The sequence below is a fragment of the Mobula hypostoma genome, chromosome 29 (assembly GCF_963921235.1).
Source record: "Mobula hypostoma chromosome 29, sMobHyp1.1, whole genome shotgun sequence".
Taxonomy (NCBI): domain Eukaryota; kingdom Metazoa; phylum Chordata; class Chondrichthyes; order Myliobatiformes; family Myliobatidae; genus Mobula; species Mobula hypostoma.
The window spans coordinates 13,696,389-13,719,545 of record NC_086125.1 but is presented as its reverse complement, the minus strand read 5'-3'; the positions used below and the strand labels follow the sequence as shown (position 1 = coordinate 13,719,545).

The following is a 23,157-nucleotide window of genomic DNA, read 5'->3' as shown; positions in this document are numbered from 1 at the left end:
ATAGGACTCAAAAGTAGCTTGGATGGGCATCTTGAGTGGCATGGATGAGTTGGGTTGAAGAGCCTGTTTCCGTACTGTATTACTCTGACTTAATAGGCAGTGGTGCAGTGTCGCAGCTGCAGCAACCCAGGTTTGATCTTGAGCTCTGGTGCTGTCTATGTTGTGCTTATAGGTAAGCTAGGAAGGTAAATTGCTTACTGTAGATGAGCCCTATGACATTAGATCTAGAATTGTAAGTTACTATGCTAAATACATTGTGTTAAAAACTGGCTGTACGAGTATCATTCACTTGATCATGATATATAATTTGCAGCTGCTGTCCAGGTATTCTATTATAATCAAGCGGTCAATACAAGCTCACTTATTGATAGCCTGTTACCTTCCATTGCTCTGATCCTAAACATTCATCGGTGTATTTGACTAAAAGAACTAATAATGGGACATTTGATGAGCACCTACAAATTTGCAAATGGGAGGAGCTGCTTATCATGAAGACATTTGGCCTCCACAGTGAATTTAAGATTGAAATGGGAGTTAGATTTGAAAAGTGAAGACAGTAGGATGGAAATAAAGCACAGCATTCATATTTTCCCCAAGGACTCATAACAATGATAATTGAATTTCCTCAATTGTTTCTGAATAAGCTTTTGTGGAACGTCACACTAAAACTAAGAACTGAACTGGGAGGTTCAGCCTATTTACAAGAGTCATAGCCTCACCCATGTTAAACTAACTTTGTGAAAATTATTAGTAGGTGTGGTATGGCTGCAATGCATTATACTATTTCTATTGAAGTAATACAGGTGTGACCTGCAAATAGCTTGAGAAGCTATGTATGGGAAGAAGTAAATGTGATACAATTAATGATTATTCTTTTGCAAGTAAAATGCCTCCTCACAGAACATACAGAAATTTGCTGTCTTCAGAGAAATCTGTCATGGGCTTTCTGTTGAACATATAGACCAAGTTGCTCCTCCACATTGGAATATGGTCTCTTGCCATTAACTAATATTAGTGTTGATAATGGGTGGTATAATGGCCATAGAGTGGTAGGGTGGAGATATGTCTCTACCAAAGCTCCTTCCCTCCGGTAGCCTGCAGCTGACCCTTGGGCAAGGTGTGGAGCTGCTTAGCCCACCCTCCCCCCCCCCCAATGAGGGTCATGTGAAGCCATGGGAGCAGGTGGTGGTTGATCGTATAAACAGCTGGTGCACTGCACAAGTCCTGGTTATGCAACCACTGACACCAGGCAGATAATCTCTGAAAGGTATTGATAATAGCTTGGGGGTGGGGGGGGGGGTCACCCATTCTGTAACTGCCCAGAAGGCAATGGCAAACCACTTCTAAAAATTTGCCAAGAACAATCATGGTCATGAGATCAGGATCACCTACATTATATGACACTGCACATAACGATAATAATGGCCAACTCTGCATGCAGTATAAGGAGCGTATGATAACCATTTCTGGTTTCACTGCTTCTGGAAACATAATGAAATCTGGTCTTGGAGCAGAAAGCAACAATGACTTCCGTAATAAAGTAGTGAGTAGCAAATGGTGATGTACAGGACACACCAGTAGCTGCCTGCTGGAATGAACCAAGCCCAAAGCTGAGAATGAGAGTGACCTTGACAGTGAGAATAGTGCGGGCGTATACTTAATGTTTTAGTACGTCAGGTATAAAATGAAAGGCTAGCTAGTGGAAGAACAGCCTGTGTTGAGATTAAGTTTTTACATCCTGAGAAACCTGGGTGGACAGGGTATTGGTTCATGAACTTCTGTACACCTCTGTGGCATTTTTCATCATCCTAAAAAAGATTCAGTCAATGCGAGTAAAAAATATACATGAGTAGTGCTAGCAGCTGGTGTTAAGACAGTAAGAACTGTGTAAAATTATTTCATTCCATTTAATTGCAATTCCTGTCCAAAGGCACCTTGAAGCATAATGAGACACAGCTGCTCCCATGTTCTTGTCAAGAATACCCTCGTTAATAGATGCAAAATTGTTTTTACTTCCAAACTAAATAACACAGATGAAGTTCTACTGTGCAGCCTTTTAGGCCTAAGGGCAACTTGCTGCCCGTCGTTCTGTTGAGTACTGAAGTGACAGATAGGGCTGGTGGTAGGTGATGCATTGTAGGGTGACAGTAGTTGTTACATCTACAACTTGTACTTGGCCTGTGTATCCCCCACCCACAGAGACAGCAAGTACACAATTGCCTTCTGATGCTTCTTAATTTTGAAGATTCATAGACAAGGGATTCCCAGAAGTCATCGTACATTTTCTCTCCCCCGCCCCCCAAGGAATAGAACTGTGAGAATACCCTTGAAACATTTCTGGTCTCACTGCAACTCTTACTATGAGAATGTTCAGGGTTGCTTCAGATGTCAAGTATTAGATATGCATATATAGTGTGGGCAAAATGATCAGCCAATCAAACCTGGTTGGTCTAACAGCCTAGGAGCAGAAACCTATACTTTTGATGCATTGGTTATATTTGAAGAATTGGAAAAGGTGCTTAATGTAGACCATCCACATCTCCACAGTAAGGTCAGAAATTACAATGGTCATGGTGCTAGTTTGAAATAAATTTTTGTTAGGCTACATTCTAAATTGGAATCAAGTCTAACGTGGACCCAGTGGCTAGTTTCAGCTTGCATACATCACGCTACATTAAGACAAGACAGTCAAATATGGATATAACTGAGAATTTTCCCATTTGATAACAGAACTGAAAGCTTCTTTATGATCAAAGGACATGCACAGTGTTGCTTTCAATATGTTTCTTCAATTTTTGCTCAGTGAAGCTTGAGCACATTTTCTTTATTGAACTGAACAAAATACAGTATACATAATAATTCTGGGCAGATTTCTTTAACCACTGAGAGAAGGCAGTTGCAGTGACTTTCCCAGGTGGTAGACAGCAGAGGCACCACTCTAATTACTACAATCAGCCACAACTTCAATGTCTGCGATTCCCCAGTATGTCTTTTTCCATGTGTAAAGAGATGATGGATTTGTTCCAGAATACTTTCCCATCACATTTTAGTATTTTCAGGAAGGGTTTCATCTGCTCCAGAGGTAGTTTTTCGCCTGATTTAATGGCCTTCTCAACCTCTTGTACCACTTAGTTTGTACCAATTTAGCCATGGGATGCTCATACAACAGTTAGAGTTGAGATCAACTTCAAATTATTTTTTCCACAGTTTTAACATTTGATACGCTACTCTCCATAAAGACTATTACATGAATGTTGCCCTTTTTTAAAGAACTCATATAAAAAAAACACAAAAAGTACCAATTGAGATCACTATATAGTTGGGAGACCACATGATCCTCAACCTCTAATGTAATGGTATCAACTGCTCCTGCCTCAAAATCATAATGTCCAGACACTTAATTTGTTTTTTTAAAAACTATATATAGTTACTCCTTTAGACCTTGTAAAAAGTGATTATTTTTCATATACATCTATTATTGTCAGAAATAAAACAAGTGGCATTAAAAACTGCATCACATGCTTCATAAAACTCATACAGCTATGTGTTTTAGTTTTCAATGTCAGCCAGAGAATACACAATGGCTTTAGGCTTTCAGTATCAGTCCATTAAAAGCAGACCCGCATGAGAATAATCAGAAAGACATTAAAGTCATTCAACAAGCTCTCAGTTCCACCCCACAATCATTGGCACATCTTAAGTTCTAAACCTAGACATTACATAAAACACGATTATCAACTCCACTGGAATAATGGTGACATCCACCAGACAGCAGGAGTCCTGCTCCTTTCAGGCTTGAAGCAAGAAACCTCAGCAATCCCATGTAATGAGAGCACCATCCTTAGGCTCTCAGCAGAATTTGTTAAGAGTGCAAGGGCTCCTGCTCCACTCTAATGGCACTCACCAGACAAGGGGAACTTTTTCCCTCTGTTGGACAATGAGAGCACTCTGCACAGGCACCATTTGGAGAACTGAAGTAGTCTGCTATTAAGAGATTATTTCCCTCAGATCCTGATTAAAATATTAGAATATTAATCTTTCAGCAAGCGTGGTACTGATTTTTAAACCTAGCAACTTACAAGTCAGTGTGAGCAATATTCCCAACAGATACTTATCACTGGACTGAGGTTATGTATACTCCAAGGCAGATATGAAGTATGATTATGTTATATTTCAGTTAGAAAAAAACATTAAACAAATATTTATCGTGGGTTGAGGACTCATTTGGCATATATTGCAGGCTACAATAATACAGTTTATCAGCACTCATTTTGGTGTTATACTGACCTGACAAGTTCAAATGTCAAATGAGAATTTAATAAATATGAAGTATATTAAAAATCTGCAACATTTTCATAAACAATTGCAATGGAAGTCAAATTTCAAACTAACAAAATATTCCACATTTTAAAAAAATCACTGATAAATTATAGCAACACAATTAGAAATACTTCTCAAACTACTTTATTTCAAAATTCCTATAAGGGTTCGTCAGACATTTATTATGCCAGACTCCAGACTTGGACTTTAAGGAAGGCAGAGACTTTTGGGGAAAGTAAGCATCAGCTCCATTATGAGCAGCTTTGCTCTAACAGGTCTCCTCCTCTGCCTGACTTAACGCACATCTGCTTACAAATTCAATTACAGCAATTCTGACAGTACCCCACTATAAATAACATGCCAAAGCAAAATGCCACCAATATTTTTGGCTCTGGAAGCAAATATACGGAAAACTTTAAAACCATTTTTCACTTTTGGTAAAGTAAACAGAGGAAAATACTAACACATATGAACACTGTTTTAATGCAATTCTGCATTGTTTATCCAAAAATGACTATCGCCTCTTTAGACAGTGTGTGCACACGAAGAGGTGGAGAGAAATTGAAACTTCAGGACACCGATGTGATATCAGATCTCCCACTAAGACAAACTAAGTACATGTTAATTTGAAGCAGGGAGTGTAAGGACAATATTCTGTTGTAGAGTGAAGGCAAGGATGTCCCAGCAATGTAATTACTTTCAACTCTGGCAGGTAACAGAGAAAACAAACAAAATAACAGGATGGTAGGAAATAAAACATTAGTACTTGGGATATACCCAATTGATCAGGATGTACCTGTGGAAAGATAAATACTTGAGTCATGTTAAAGGTAGATGACCGTGCATCAGAATTGGCCAGTACTGGCTTTTCCTATTTGTGCAATTTACTTGAAATACTGTACAGAGTACTACCTAGACATAAGGTGTAGAACTATTTGGATGCCAGATTTGCTTGCCTCCTAGACAGCAATTGCTATACCAGTTTTGACTCTTCCCCATTCCCACTGTGAAATCAAAGGTTTAACCCCTTTCCCCAATGTGCTTCTTTCTTGATGTTTAGCATCATCCTACCCCTGAAATATTTTACAACTTCAGCTGTTCAACTGATGCATCACTCCCAAAATATTTCTGGCATTTGAAATTTACAGACACTGTAAACAAATGTGCTTTGAACAAAAGAAAGGCAATTATTAAAGAGAACATTTGATTCATAACATGGAAAATTTCATTTCATTTTGTCAAGCCATTTTACTTCTGCCATGCAAAATATTTCTGAAATTTGTGCAATGCTTCCTTCTCTGCCAAATATGTCTATTATTCTATTTATGTTTCTATGTACAAGATCCACATACAACCAAACATATACTAGTTTTCTCCAGATCAAAGCACCAGGTGGGAAGAGTGCTATAAATGCACACATACAGGATGTTGCTTCGGTATCAGGCACCCACAGTGATGTGACTTTAAATTGTTCAAATATGGCATTGTAGCCAAATCGAGTCCAGCACCCCTAAGCAATCACACATTTAGATTACAAGAAAAATCACCAAAAAGAGAAAAAGAGTTCCTCACAGCAATCTACTTTCATCCCAATGCCCTTGGAAGGTAGAGGCAAACAATGGCAAACCTTCAAGGCAATATGCCATTTTCTTAATAAAAATACCTAATCACTTGATGGGAAATTCTTTATTTTTATATAACAAAGCCAGAATTCAGAGACCAGAGTAACTCATGTGCTGAAAGAAGTCTCACCATGCTCACTAATCCACTGGGTTCAGAAACACTCAGTGATTTGTGGTTTATTGCTTGGCTCAGTGAAGGTGCTAACGCAGATAAGTATAACGCCTTCCTCACATATCCTGTCCTGCTTTGCTGCACCAATGCAGTGCAAATAGGATTATAGATACATTTTTGCATCGCCTTCCTTCTTTTCTTCATTAGCTCAAAGTCCAAAGTAAATTTATTGTCAAATACATATACGTCAGCACATACAACCCTGAGATTCGTTTTCTTGTGGATATACTCAACAAATCCAATATGTGCCCAATGAAGGGGTGGGCTTTACTGCGATGGACATATCCACTACTTTTTGGGAGGATTTTCCATTCAAGGGCATTGGCATTTCCATACCAGCCAGTCAATAAACTCTCCACTACAAATCTACAGAAATTTATCAAAGTTTTAGATTTCATGCCGAATCTTCACAAACTCTAAAGGAGAGGCCCTGCTATGCTTTCTTCATAATCGTACTTGTGTGCTGGGCCCAGGACAGATCCTCTGAAATGATAACTCAGAGGAATTTAAAGTTGCTGACCCTCTCCACCTCTGAAACATGCATGGTTCAGACCCATATTTTTACAGTAGAAACTTTCTGATCTATATAAAAACAAATTGTTTTTCCCACCACAGGTGCTGACCAACTTGTGTGTATTCCCAGTAGTTTGTTTTGTTTCAAAGTATTTTAGCTTACAGATCAAGGATTTTTGTAGAAGGACAGAAGACTTTGCTGTTATACAAATTAATCTGACAGCCTATTCATTCCAGGAAGATGTTACTTAGTCTCTCATTGAATACGAATTTACATATCTGCCCAACTACATATCTATAAACCTCAGTACCTATTTGGTACAAATTCTAACCGTCACTTCGCAGTACTGCTCATGAATCTGAAACACCCCAGCTTTGAAAAAGCGGATTGCCCTTTTCTCTATTTTACTCCCCCACTGTCGACAATCATATACCCAAATAAGTGAGACTGCACTTTCCTATTAACATAATTTTTGTTTGTCAAATAATGATAAATGTGGGCAGGGAATGTTATATTCAAAATATCAAGAGTATATTCAAAAAGCTGGGGTAGAGCCAAGGTTAAGATTTCAAATTGGGGAAGAAGTTACTTGGGAGTAAATGTTTGACAGATCCCAGTTGACAAGAATATTATTGAGGCTACTTGGACGTGGATGATGCTCAGAAATTGAATTCCATTTTTCTTCATGCTAAAAATGTTGTGCAGCACTAGAATCAAGTAGAATCTATAGCAAACTTACAATTAAAGGTAAAAATAAGTGCTGGGGTAACTTCCATTCCAAAGGATGTTAGAAACATGATTTTCCATGGGAGAAGTTCCAATACACTTCATTTTGCTTAGCAGCACTCAAAACATAGCAAACCTTGAAAGGCATAATCATCGTGACAGCCAAAGTGTCAGCACACATTGACTGCCACAGGCAAGAGGATGACTAGAGGGAAGATAATTTCAAAAGTTTTGAGAAAACTGGGATTTACCTTCACACCAGTATTAGATTTGCTGTCACAAGGTATTCATGAATCCAAGTACTTAAGTACAGGAGTTGGACTGTTATGTTGAAGTTGTATAAGGTGTTGGGAGTATTGTCTGCAGTTCCGGTCACCTACCTACAAGAAAAATATCATTATGATTGGACGAGAACAGAGGAAATTTACAAGGTACTTGAGGACCTGAGCTACAGGGAAAGGTTGAACAGGTTAGGACTTTATTCCCTGGAGCACAGGAGAATGACAGATTTGATAAAGATATACAAAATTATCAAGGGCAGAGGGTTAATGGGAACTGGCTTTTTTCATTGAGGTTGGGTGAGACTACAGGTAGAGATTGGGTAAGACTAGAGGTATAGGTTACAGGTAAAAGGTAAAATATTTATGAACTTGAGGAGGTACGTTGTCACTCAGCGGGTGGTGCCGAGAGTGGAATAGGCTGCCATTGCAAGAGGTGGACATGGTTTGATCGCAATATTTAAGAGAAGTTTGGATAAGTATATGGATGGGAGGGTATGGAGGGCTATGGTCCAGGTGTGGGTAAATGGGACTAGACTGAAAACACGGCTTAATACGCTGAAGGGCCTGTCTACGCTGTAGTGCTCTGTAACACTATGATGTAAACCAAAAGATACTTTGCTCAGCCCAGCAAGGTGAAATATTTTCCAACCACATTAGTTGAGAAATTGCATGAGTTGCAAAATCATCAATAAAGTTTGAGTATCCATTTAACAAGCAATTACTGAAAAGGAATTAATCAGCATGATAAACAAGTATCACAACAGGATTTCAATGTTACTGCTTCAAACCCATTTGCTTCTTCCATAGGAAACAGTTGACCTATAGCTAGTTCAGGACATCTATTTGCATTTCTGAACACTGCAATAATTACAAGCTGTACTTTCCAACCCAGCAGCAAAGGGCAATGACATCACACACACCCAAGCGTACTTCATAAGCTTGCTTATTATCACATTTGCTCTATTTTGTTTAGCCTGCATTCCAAAGTCCCATGGAGCAGTTTTCCTAGATCTCCACTTAAAAGGTTGGGTACCTGGTCGAGTACCAAAGACCTGTGGTGATCAACTGGCTGGAGTGTTTACTAATATCTTTAACCTCTTGCTTCAGCAGCCCCAGGTACTCCGCTGCTTCAAGCAAGTGCCAAAGAAATATGTGGTAACTTGGGAGGGAGGTTGGTAATGAAATACATCACCTCCTGCTTCAGAAGTGACTTGGATCTGCTCCTATTTGCCTAGGATCACAACAGATGCCACTTTATTGGTTCTTCACTCAATCTTGGACCATCTGGATAGCAAATGTGCATATACCAGGATTCTCTTCATTCACTGCAGCTCAGCATTCAATACTACCATCTCCTCAAGATTAATCAATAAACTTCAAGACTTTTTCTTGATACCTCGTTGCACAACTGGATCAATTTCCTCACTTGCAGACCTCAATCAGTTCGATTTGGCAACATCACTATCACCACAGGTGCACCACAAGGCTGTGTGCTTAGCCCCCTACTCTACTCGCTTTGTACGGCTTTGAGGCCACATTTAAGTTTGCTGATGACACCACTGTTGCTGGCCGAATCAGCATATAGGAGGAAGACTGAAAATCTGCCTGAGTGTGCCACCCCACACTCAATGTCAGCAAGGAGCTGATTACTGACTTTAGGAGGAGGAAACTGGAAGTCCATAAACTATTTCTCTGGGTGAGCAGAGGTGGAAGGGGTTAGCAACTTTAAATTCTTCGGTGTCATCTTTTCAGAGGATCTGTCCTGGGCCCAGCACATGAACGCCATTACAAAGTAAGCATGACAGCACCTCAACTTTCTTAGATATTTGAGAAGAATCTGCATATCACCTAACAATTTGACAAACCTACAGATGTGTGGTGGAGAGTATACTGACTAGCTGTATCACGAACTGGTATAGAAACACCACTGTCGATTAACAGAAAAGCCCACAAAAAGTAGTGAGCTTTTGAGATCTGCTCAATCACCATTGAGCAGATCTACAAGGAGCACTATTGCAGGAAAGCAGCATTCATCATCAAGGACCCTAACTATCCAGGCTATGCTCTCTTCTTGCTGCTACCATGATGGTACAGGAGCCTTAGGACCCACACAAGCAAGTACAGTCACAGTTATTACCCCTCAACTATCAGGGTCTTGAAACAGCGGAATTGACTTCACTCACCCCATCACTGAATGGCTCCCACAAACTATGGACTCACTTTCAAAGACTCTTCATCTCATGTTCTCGATATTTATTGATTTACTTAAGATTTTTTCTTTCTTCTTGTACTTGCACAGTTTGTTGTCTTTTGCACACTGGTGGTTTATCTTGTTGGATGCAGCCTTTCATTGATTCTATGAATGCTTGCAAGAAAATAAATCTTAGGGTTGTATGTGGTGCTATGTGTGTACTTTGATAATAAATTTACATTGAACTTTAAACTAAATTTGACTTTGATGTGCTCCAGTTCCTCATTCACTATTCCCCAGTTTTCTTAAACACTGAGGAATTAGACTACTGTTCCCAACCTGATATCCCAGATGTCCCATTGCCCTTGCCAAATTGTTAGCAGCTCACTTCTAGAAACTTGGAGAAAATAGAAATGAGGAAGAAAATTTTAAGTAGCAATGCACTCTGGCCAAGTTAAGAGAAGGAATAGGGCAAGCAAGCAACAAACAAACAAGCAGCAGGAAGCATTTGGAAGCCATACAAAATACAATCCTCTGACTTCAGTTGCAGACAGACAGCAGTGTCAAGTTTCAAATGAGAGAGAATGCATTGCTTCTCCATTCTAATATCATAGGCCAAGGTACTACGCATTTTCTCATGAGACCATTATTACTATACAACATTTGTTCAATTCAGTACACACAAATGCTAAAGTAAACTGGTAGATTTCATCACGGCTCAAACTGACATCATTCACCTTCCCATTTTGCAGATAATTATTAACTCTCCAGCGACAAACAACACTTGAGGTGGTATCACAAATGCAATCAGGGTATCCTGGACGCATGAACTATAATAAATGGGTGTTGTGGTGCAGTACCAAGTGATCTGGAAGAGTTTGATGTCCAGGTGGAACTCACAAAACAACTGAAAATATTGGAAATGTTATTTTAAAAAAATAAAATCTGTAAAAGCTCTGTTCCAGCAGCAACTGTAGAAAAAGACAGCCAAACCTTTGGGTCCGAGATCCTTCGCAGAAACTATCATTCTTTCTAGTAAAAGCATTTTACATGAAGTGTGGTAATTTAAGTGTAGAAGCTTCATGAAATTAAAAACATCTTCAGAACATCAAAAGAAATCACAGATAAATTAAGAAAACAAAAAGCGTAATTCCAAAAATAAATTTAATTCACAAAAATCTTATATTTCACTGTTTGTTAAAATAAACAGCTCACAAACATTATTCTATTGACTCCACATAGCACATAAATAGCATAAGTTGCATATTATATTTATCAGTTTTCTGCTCTTTTTGAAATGGAAAATGGAATGGATATTTGGGAAAAGGACTTAAAATGGGGCAACTTAAATAAATAAAAACATTTAAAATTATGATGCACCATCTACATAGAAAAAATTTAATCCCCAGTCTTAGAAAACTGTGAAACATGATAGGTTTGAAAGAAAAATAGAAATTTTAAAACAAGAACACCACCTACAGGACATTACATATTAAAACAAACTATCTCCTGTTAGCACAAGCTTACTTTTTAAAAAATTACTTGTAGTCAACCCATTTTGTCAAACAGACCCAAACAATTTCCCAAATCAACAAATGTTACATCATCGACAGGCAAAGTAACAGTGATATACGAGTAAAAGATGCAACATCTTAGCTGTAAGCTAAGGTAGCAGGATTTTTTTAATACTGTGATTCTGCACGTTGTGATTTCAAATTTCAAACAAAAGACTTGCACTATTCAGACTGTCTCTACAATACAGAACCAAGTCAGCAGAGACATTGGTGAATTTGAGGTACACAAAATAGGCCACGAGTGCTGGTCACAGAATGACAATAATTAAAAAAAACACCTTTAGCCATGAAAATAGAATCTGTGTATTTAAATAATGATAGGTCATTTGTTCACAATATGCCAAGACTGGCCAAAATGAAATCCAAGTGCAAAATTAAACATGAGCACATATGAAAACACTAGATCGGTTACAGAGACAAGGGAATATGGTGAATCGTATGAGCGTAGGCATTTACAAAGAGTTTGTGTCACTTTACAATCTAAGTCACAGAGCTTGACAATATCAGCAAGTTGATCATTTGCACAGACAGCAGAGATAATATTGTTCTTTAGTAGGCATTCACAATTATTAAATATTTAAACAAATCCCAAAGTTCTCACGGTGACTAGTTCATTATGGATATGCTTAAGTGGAATTTAATAAAAACAACACAGAACCCAGCTGTTTAGGACAAACAAACCTTTTTTTAAAAAACACTTTTAACATGAAATATAACATGTCATACAAACCAGACAAATAAAAATGTCAACGATTAAGAACTGGTTAGTATAATGAACGAAGTGAAATCAGCTGTAGAGACTGGAATTGAGGATTGCAGGGCTGGAGCAGAATATAGAAATAAGACCAAAAGATATAGGAGCAGAATTAGGTTATTATCAAGTCTGCTCCTCCATTCCATCAGAGTTGAGTTATAATCCCTCTCAACACCATTCTCCTATCTTTTCCCTGTAACCTTTGATGCCTTGATTAATCAAGAAATTCTCAATCTCCACTTTAAATATACCCAGTGACTTGACCTGCACAGCTGTCTGAGGCAATGAATTCCACAGATTCACCACTCTGTGGCTAAAGAAATTTTTCCTCATCTCTGATCTAAATGGGTATTCCTCTATTCCAAGGTTATGGCCAAGAAACAGCAACACTAAAAGCTACAGGCAGTGAAATTCTGCTGGACTCAACCATTGTAAATCAAGACTGGGACAATGAGGGGTTAACAGGGGTCATGCATGTAAGAATACAAGAACCAGTGTGTATAAAGGCTGTATCAATATACATGAGGGTTTCTGCTGCAGACAGACTGAAGGCTTTACAATGGAGATGGACAGAGACAAGGAGAATTTAAGTGATGGAACGAGCATGGGGTTAGATGGGCAGTTATACAATTTGCCTTGGTGTTGGACTTTCTAGGAGAGAAGGATAGACCCATTGTGAGGAAATAAGTTGGTGGCACAAACTGAAGACAATAATCCAGCTTTCAATATATAATTGAATGAAAGTTCCAGTCAACTGGCAATGAATGCCCACAAGTACCCGGACAAACCAAACAGCATCAGGGAACTGCCCACAATAGATGAATGTTACATTTGCTCCAAGTTCTGGAGAACAATGATCTCTACGCAACTCCAGTCTTATTTATAAAAGATCAAACCAGGAACTTTTTGATCCTTATAGCAGTATTTGCAGCTACAAGTAATGCTAGTATTAAGGACACATGCACTTAAAAACCATTATGGAAGTAATGTTCACAATTATTGTTCTTCCAGATCCAACTTGAATATTTAACCTTAACAGGAATTTTATGAAATAACAAGACTCATATTTCAATTTGCTTCACATCTACTTTGATTACCTATTGGTTCATCCTGTTAAGTTATAAGGAGCCACAGTTGACTAAAGAAAATATTGATTAATTGTTGAACTGAAACTTGCTTACAATAAAAGGTGCAATTGAAGTTGATAAGGAGACAGTGTAAATACTACCAAGCATACTAGGAAAGGCACGTGTGATTGTTGGTATATAGACTAAATTGAGCAAAAACATCTAGTCGCGTGGTCACTTGTCCTATAGTTTATCATGGACTAGATTCACACATGAAGAATGGACAGATGGATAAGATATCAAAGTATGACAAGCACCATTGAAACCACACCCTAATAAGCAACAACTGAGTAGATATGAAAGTCCTCATTCAACTCTTCACACTATTGTGCAAAACTAAACAAAACTTGCAGTGAAGCAAAGGCAACCAACATTGGCCACTAAGAACAAATTAGCTTCCAGAAGACAAAATATTCAGTTCAATCTTTAAAGAAGATTCTCCTACCTGCCCCCATCCACCAACTCCTATCAATAATGCTGTATTCTTTCAAAAGCAGTTTTATGGTTAAGAAATTTAAAGCCAGGACAAATAACATGCTTAAAGATAGAGACGAGCCTTTGTGACCATTTTTTGGTCGATATACAAAAACAGTGATATTGTAGACTTTCTAGTGAACAATTGCAGAGGTTAACAGTTTCTCAAAAGACACTGCAATTTTTTTTGAATCATTTTAATTATTGAGATACAGCACGGAATAGGCCCTTTGGGTTTCTCAAGCCGCACCATCCAGCAATCCCCCAATTTGAGCCTAGTCTAATTGCAGGACAATTTGCAATGACTAATTAACCTACCAACCAGTACATCTTTGGACTGTGGGAGGAAACCCACATGGTTAGAGAGAACATACAAACTCCTTACAGGCAGTGGCAGGAATTGAACCTGGATCTCTGGTACTGTAAAGCATTGTGCTAACCATTACACTACCAATAGTGCAAGGTTTTGGAAACAGTTTTTCTGCAATGGATACTTGGTTTATTTATGGCGGGAGAGCTGCATAGTTCTGACCCTCATTCGGTGGTTACACCTGTTACAGCCACCCAAGGGAGGAGGCGCCGGAAGCAGTGTGGGAGAGAAGAGAGAAACTGCATGCACACTGGAATCCATGCCAGGTTGGGGGCTGGCCCCTCCCATTGGTGCCGCTCTCCAGTGTTCTCTCCCTGCAAGACAAGCTGAATTGCCTTTGCTTGTGGCTGTCACAACGTGAGACAAGTAACTACAGCATACTTGATCTTGCAGATATATGGCTCCAAGACAACATCCCACGCACCCCAATCTTTCAGGTCATGTCGCTCCATGTCTTGTGCTAATGGTATTGTTTTGTGACTGTATGTTTTATCATAACTATAGGTGCTGTGTTTGACCCTATGCACTGTGTTTTGCACCTTGGCCCCACTGTTTCGTTTAGCTGTATGGTTGAAGACATTAATCTTGAACTTATGGCACACAAGTTTTGGTACCATCTTTCAATCTGCAATATCAAAAATGTCTTCAGTAGCTGCTGAAAAAGCTGGGAGGGTTTACTGGTTTTATCATTTGCAGAGTTCCGGTGTCAGTGGGGTAGTCAGACATATTACCATTAAAAGCTCCCTCACCAGCACACAAAAGCCAGGGACCAGTTCAGCCTGCATCAATGCAATCTACACAAAATTATGAACAACTAAAACATTTGCAGCCATTTTAACAAAATGCATTTTGTAGCATCATTGGACACTTTCCCTGCACATACGATGAATGCAACAACAAAAAGGCTGCAGAATAAAAATTAAATACAAACAAAGAATCACTGTGAATACTCAGTTGGTCAGGCAGCAATTGTGAATTGAACACATTTTGAATCAATTCTGCTGGCTTCCAAAGATCTGTTCTTAGATCTCATCTAGACGAGAACAACATGGTGGTATCATCTGAAGAAATGGCATTAGGTTCCAGATCAACATTCAGCTTTCAACATCAACATTACCAGCACTCACTACTGCATCTGATTTATCACACAAATCACCAAGTATCTATTCTTATCAGGTATGAGAACACAACATTTGCATTAGTCATCCATTGCCATTTTTTCTTCGTTAACTTCATAGAAGTTATTTTGAGACTTTCTCCCAATGTGAACTTTGTGATTCTCCCCATATGAAATGAGAAATGTTCATTTCAAAAGTATTATTCCTTTTTCTTTCACCATTCTTCTTCAGTCTGGCTGACAAGAGGTTCCAGTCCAAGCCATCGACAGCTTTCATGCTGTTCCACCTTCAAAAGGAGAAACAAAAAAAAAATCCACAGGGCTAGAAACAAGGGGAGCCCTGTAGGTGTCGGATTAAGAAAACATAAACACACAATACACACAAACTCTAAAGTACTCACTGCAGAGTGTTGATACAAGTACTGCACACAATTTAAACCCTACTGAAGTCAACTACAGAAGAGAGCCAGAAGCTAAGAATGTAAATAGTAAAGAAAGTCATCTAAAAGCAGCCAGAACCACTCAGCAAGAAAAATACCATAGTTAGAAGAAAATTTCACACTGAACATGCACAATTAAATTAAAACCAGAAATCAACGAAAAGTAGCAGCAGTTGGACTCTTTCCAGACAGGTTGCATACACAAATTAACACCCACCTCAGACAGAACCTGTAGGCATTCCTGCAGAGTACAATGGTGTCCAACACATAGCTTAAAAGTCACCTAGACAGGATGACATGGAGTATCCCCAAATGTGGGCCAAGGATCACATTGTCCTCAGATCAAAGATAAATGGAATTACATTTTCACCAGTTTGTCCAGGTGAAACTTTTAGGGCAACAGCTTTGGAAAGAACCACCCTTAACTTTGCTGATGTCTGCATGTCTGTAATCAGAAGTCAAAAATCTGTGAATATCAGTCAATAAAATAACTGAGAATATGAATTTTAAATTTATGCACAATTGTTCACCTAACCTTACCTCCCTAGTGAGAATGTACATTACCATTAAAAATAAATCAGTTGTTACATGGTTAAACATTCTTTCATTGCTGGAATTGTATTTCAGCTCTAACTTAATGGAATAAAAAATATGCCTGAATTCTATGCAAGACAAGTTTGAATAGCTTCGATCGTATGGGCTCAGATCAAGGTATTTACATCTGTAATGTCTGTTTGGCCCTTAAGCGCTGTACTTTGCTATTACCCGAGATTTGACTAGTTGAGAAAAAGAAACAGAATGAATGACACTGATTAATATTAGACAACACAAATATAAGAGTAATACAATTGGAGAATAAAGCGTATCACAGATATTGACCATACTGTAATAGTGGATATAAAGACTACAGTTCCAGGGAAATAACATTTTGATGTATTTGGTAAAAAAAAAAGATTGAGCATGCAAAAAGTAACCATGTTGTTTGATTGTGAGAAATGGAAAGACCTTTCAATCCCTCATACCTGATCCACCTTCAGACAGATCTTTACCACCAAACCCTTATCCACCAGATAGCTAAACATCCAAAAACAGAATTATTTCTATCCAAACAGTCAATGACTGAATACTTTCTTGATTAAATCTGTTCTAAATGACCATTTTATTACAGACACTCCAGCCCAGGGAACATAATCGTCAAAGATTTTCAATGAAATTGCATTCTTCTAAACTTGAGAGTCTCTAGCTCCCTCTGCTTAATCTGCGATAAACCTTCATTGCTCTCCCTTTACTGCAAGAATATTTTCCAACACCTTAATGAGATGGAGTCAAATTCTCTTGCAGCAAAGGCTAACAAATACCTTGCCTTCCAAATAGCTTGCTGTACCTGGACATTAATGCTCAATAATCCACCTGCAAGGAAATCAATGTCCTCTTGGTCACCAACACCATTCAGTTTTTCACTATTGAAGAAATACTCTCCATTTCCACTTTTCTACTTAAATAGATGACCACTTTCCTCATCTGCTTAGTCTGTTTGTATAATTCTGAAGCCTCTCTACATCCTTTCAAACTACTAAAGCTACCAGCTTTGACTCTTAGATTTATGGCACTTGATCCTTCATCCTATTCTCTGTTTAGCCTGAAGACTAGCAAGGTCCTAGCAGTAATTCATGCAGCATACTGCTAGACACAACTAAATCAAAAATTGAAACTTATTTTCCAGTTCTGATTATTAAGCAGTTCTCCATCTGCACCATTATCACCAGTCCTATGTGTTCCAATTTTCTTAAGCAATGCTGAAAGTCTTTGACCGTTCCCCTTTCACTAGTTACAATCTCAAAGAAATAACAATCACAGTATTTCTCCCTCATAAATTCATATTGACACTACACAACCTTGATCTTTTTTCTGCCTTATAGTCACACCCTGAGCAAAAGATGCAAGTATTTTCCTTACCATTGACATCAGAATATCTGATCTGTAGTTCTCCGAGTATCTCCTTCAAGAATGTTCTTACAATTGTATGTTCCAATCAGTGGGAACCATTCTAGAATCCACGAAATTCTGGAAGATGGCAACTGGAAGATCCATTATCCCTACCTCTTTCTAAGTCATTGAATGTAGATTATCAATTCACTACTGCCACACTCACTAAATTTTCCAAGACATATCATAAAAAACTTCCTTGCAAAAAAGATTAATACTACTGCCTCCTTCCTCTAAAGATTCTTTTCCACATAATCACGTGGATTGTGAAGTGATGGTATAAAATCCAAAAAACTTGAAAGCATCAAACCTGAAAGCTTTTCCAGCTCCATCTCTATCCCCAATTACAGAGTAGGCTTAAAAGCCGGCTGTCTGTCGTTTGCTACAGAGACCTAGTAAACATCAAAATAATTTCACCAGAATTCTTGCTCGCTGCTAGTCTGTTCATGGGAACCAGCAGTCAGCCATCGCCAATTTGGAAACTGTCTCCAGGTTCTACTCCCACACTAATCACTATTTTGTAAGAGATGCAGCGTTCACTAAGGAACGTCAATCTCCAGTCTCTGCCCACGCTCTCAGATAGGGGCACTCAATGGGAAAGCCAAGTTATGACTGGGACAGTGTCCACTACGGGATCTCTCTCTGCACAGATCGGCAGCCTCCCAATATGTGTTGACGGTTCAGTGACGAAGGAGACCACGGTGGGGACAGAGGCCTCTCCTCCAGCATGAGCCCACCCTCCCACATCCCACATCCCACATCCCACCACATAACCCCTTGCCCAGCACGCACCGCTTTCAAAATCCTGACTCCTCATCATGTGGTCCTTGTAGGCGACGGTGCTGGTGTTGCTACCGCTCTCCTTGCCCCACTCGCGACTCGTAAGCCGCCAGAGCTTCATTTCACCGCCACCCCGTGTCCCCTCCACCTCAGCGCGATACCGAACAACAGCCGGCAACAGCCCGCCTCCCCGCGCTCACCAATTGGCTACGGTTGATGGATTGATAGGCGGGTCGGACCACGGATTGGCGAGCGGCGCGCTCGGAGCGAAGATGCCGGTCCCATTTTCCCCTACGGCGTCGATCCCTCCCAGGCACCCAACGACCAACCCCCTGCTCGCAGGCCCCACGATGGGAGTCGTTAAACTGACGGCTACCTCAGCCGCTTATAGGCTGAAGTAAATCTGCGTCACAGGAGCTCCCGGATCCCTTTCCTGGATTGGCTGAACACCTTTCAATGACAAATATCCCACCCCTCCCGGGCGATCACGTGATCATATCGTCCCGCCTCCGTTGAGCGACGGGATAGGCTGTGATTGACGTGCAATCAGGATAGATTAACAATCTATTTTGATATTTTTATTGTTTAAAATTTGTTTCTGGGCTGTGAACAAAAAACTGGTAAGGCCAGCCTTTATTACCATCCCCAGTTTTCCTTCATTTGAGGGGGTTTGGAGAGCAGTTTAGAGGTTAGCCCTGTTGCATTGGCTCTGGGGTCACTTACAGACAGGTCGAGGTGAGGGCAGATTTCCCTAACAGCACAAGTCTGAACCAGGTGGATTTTCAGTCACAGGCTGGTGCATTTATGGCCACTATCAAGCACACTAGTTGTGTTAATCCAGTTTAATGAATTAACAATTTAAATTTCCTTGCTACTATGTTGGAATTCAGTCACCCCAAGAAATTGTTGGTCCCAGTTTCTGGATGGCAAGAGCAGTGATGTATCCAGCACACCCTTTACAGTGACATGATGCCTGTCCTGCAGTGATTGATGTACAAACACCACTGTTTTCAGCTGGTGATTGAATTATTGACTTTCTGCCTTGTCAATGATTGGCACCATGCTTCGAACTTAAGCAGGCCAACTGGCCCACCAAGCGTGCTCCACAATTCAACAAGATCCCAGTTGATCTAGCTGTGGACTCAGCTCCACCTGTCAGTCTTTTCCCCATAACCAGTAATTTCATTGTTAAGCAAACATCTAATTAATGGTGCCTTAAATATATTTGACAAGGTAACCTCTACTGCTTTTCTGCACAGAGAATTCCACAGGTTCACTGCTCCCTGCAAGAAGCAGTTTCTCCTCATCTCCATCCTAAATCTATTCCCTAAATCTTGAAGCTATGTCCACTAGTTTATAGCCTCACTTACCAGTGGATACAACTTTACTGATTCCTTTCAAAATTTCATATGTTTCTTTAAGATTCATCTAATTCTTCTGAACTCTAGTAACTGTAGTCCCAGGTGACTCAATCTCTCCTCATAGGCTAAAACCCTATCTCCAAAATTAACCTGGTGAACTGCCTCCAAAGTCAGTACCTTACCTCTATTAAGGAGACCAGTACTGTAGAGTTGCAGCATAACTACACTGTTCTTAAATTCAATCCCTCTAGCAATGAAGGCCATCATTCCATTTCATAGTCATAGTCATACTTTATTGATCCCAGGGGGAAATTGGTTTTCATTACAGTTGCACCATAAATAATAGTCACAGAACCATAAATAGTTAAATAGTAATATGTAAATTATGCCAGTAAATTATGAAATAAGTCCAGAACCAGCCTATTGGCTCAGGGTGTCTGACCCTCCAAGGGAGGAGTTGTAAAGTTTGATGGCCACAGGCAGGAATGACTTCCTATGATGCTCTGTACTGCATCTCGGTGGAATGGGTCTCTGGCTGAATGTACTCCTGTGCCTACCCAGTACATTATGTAGTGGATGGGAGACGTTCACCAAGATGGCATGCAGATGCCTTGTTGATAACCTGCAGCACCTGCAAATCAGCATTTTTCAATTCATGCATGAGCAGTCCCAAGGCCCTCTGCACAACATGTTGCAATCTTTTGTCATTTAAAGAATAATTCAATGTACTTACCTTCTAAAGTAAATGACTTCATATTTACTATGTTGTATTCCATCTGCCAGTCCCTTGCCCATTTAACCTATCAATATCTCTCTGCTGACTCTCCACATCCTCTGCACAATGTTTTTCTTGACTCAGTTTAATGTGATCAGCAAACTTAGATAAACTGCACTCAGCTCCCCCCCCCCCCCCAAATTGCTAGTGTGTTTCATGAACAGTTGTAGGCTCAGCACCATTTCCTGGGCATTCCGCTCACCACTGACTGCCAATCAGAAGCATCCGTTTATCCCAACTCTGCCTTCTTTTGGTTAACTAGTCCTCTGTCTATGCATTATCATGGATAAGTATTTTATGCAGCACATTATCTAATGTTTCCTGTTATGAGGGAGTCTGAGACCAGATGACACCATGTCAGGATAGAGGGGCACCCTTTCAGAATGGAGATGAGAAGGAATTTTTCACCAGAAAGTGGTAAATCTGTGGAATTTTTTTGCATCAGGTGACTGTGGAAGCCAAGTCATTGGGTATATTTAAAGTAGAGGTTGATAAATTCTTTATTGGTCAAGGTATGAACCAATACAGGGAGAAGGCAGGAGATTGGGGCTGAGAGGAAAAATGGATCAGCCATGATGAAATGGCAGAGCAGACTCAATGGGCCAAATGGCCTAATTCTGTTCCTATACCTTATGATTTTACAGAATGCTTTTGGAAGTCCAAGTATACATCCACCTGTTCCCCTCTATCCATTGTGCTCATTATCTCCTCAAAGAACTCCAGTAAGGTTGCCAATTGGACCCACCCTTCATTAATCCATAGTGTATGCCTGATGAAACCACTTTTATCCAGCTGTCTCAATGTTTCTTCCTTAATTATAACTTAAAGCAATTTCCTGACTAGAGGTTAAGCTAACTGGCCTAGTTACTTGACTTTTGTTTACATGCTTTTGTAAACAGTGATATGCCATTTGCTGTCTTGTAGTCTGCTGGGACCTGCCCAGAGTCCAGAGAATTTTAATTATCACAAACATATCTACTATAACATGCCCCATTTCTTTCAGTACCCTGGAATGCATCCCATCAGGTCCTGGGGGCTTGTCTACCTTTAGGCCATCTAGTGGCTCATTACTGCAGTGATAGTGATTATAGTGAGCAGCTCACTTCCCTTCACATCCATGACATCACATTCTCTCTCCGGTATGTTAGATTTGAAGAGTGATAGAAGTCCATTCTCTTTTTCTCTCCACCCCTTGAAAACACAGAACTCCACTTAAACTTGTGTTCAGGAAGTGGCATAATCAATCAGGAGATGGCCCTATGCTTCTGGGTTAGCCTGGAATCTATGGGCAGAGTGATCCATATGAAGAATTCCCCCCCCCCATGAGTAATTTGATAACCATAATTTACCTGCTGCTTCGTAATCAGATACATCCATCAGAAGAATGGACAACCAATGGAAAAGGCACAGGTAGTCTGTACCTTTTTTAGCCGGTTAAACTCTAGTAGCAGTTCAAGGTGTCTATCTTGTACAAGCTTGTATTTAAGCCTTCTGAAAACTGAGGAGAGAGACTGCATACTCTATATTGACCAGGAAAAAAACTTTACAGTTGGATGCAGATTTCTCCATTGGAGACTTGAAAATGATGCTAGCTTCCATGAATGTCAGACAGCATTTGCCTGTCTTTCTATTACATCATAAAAAGCCAAATGGAATGTTGGTCTTTATCTCTAGAGGCCTGGAATGCAAAGGCTGAAGGCAATGTTACAGATAGGAAAAGCTGTAGGACCCTACTTACAATATGCTGTTCAGTTCACATCAGGTGAAGGATATTATGGCTTTGTGGCAGATTCATCAAGGTAACATTGGGACTGCATCTTTTAAATTATGTAAGAGTTTATATTGCCTTGAGAATAGAAAATTGCATGGTAATCTAACTTTGGTGTTTAAGATTCAAGTTCAAAAGTTCATAGAATTTATTTTCCCTCTGGTTGATGGTCAGATACAAATAGAACCTCTTTACGAATAACACTATATGGTGGTGGGGAGAGTGCGATGGTGGAGTTTCAGAGCTTAAGGCACAGCCAGCTGGACTGAATAGATAGGGAATGGGTGAGAAGCCAGAATTGGAAGAGACCAGTTGACACAGTAATGCTGGAAGAGGTTCAGAGATGACAAGGGCTTTGAAAATAAAAGATACTTGAAAACCAGATTGGGAGTCATTATAGGCAAGAGTGGTAGATGAAATAGGCAAGTTTTAGATGAACCTCTTATGCAAGATGGAAACTGGGTGAAGAATGCAGCAGAACAGTATTGAAGGCACAGATGATTTCAGCAACAAATTAACTGAGACATGATCAAATCTGGTATTAAAGAATCTGAATTGGGTCCAAAGGCATGGATATAGTGATTGGTTTGGGTTTTGAATGCAAATTCCTCAACTCAAAACATTGACTGTCCATTTCCTTCTAGATGCTGACTATCCCACTAAGTAGTCTGGTGTTAGTAGTCCAAATCTCCCTGAATATACAGGAGGGTAGCGATCACTGCTACCTGATACACTGGGATTTGTGTTGCTCCACTTCACACCTCCAGTGACCTGGATTAATTCCTCACTCCAGAGGCTGTCTGTT

The 23,157-nt window shown here is 39.7% G+C and overlaps 1 protein-coding gene across 1 annotated transcript in view; it reads right to left on the bottom strand.

Moving 5' to 3' along the window:
• Positions 1-18,624, bottom strand: part of LOC134339491 (cAMP-dependent protein kinase catalytic subunit alpha-like) — a 219,536-nt gene extending 200,912 nt beyond the window's left edge. Inside the window, exon 1 of the mRNA XM_063036047.1 lies at positions 18,461-18,624. Within this exon, the coding sequence (XP_062892117.1) occupies positions 18,461-18,569 (109 nt within the window). The 5' untranslated portion in view covers positions 18,570-18,624. The remainder of the gene's footprint in view (positions 1-18,460) is intronic.
• Positions 18,625-23,157: the final 4,533 nt, after the last annotated feature.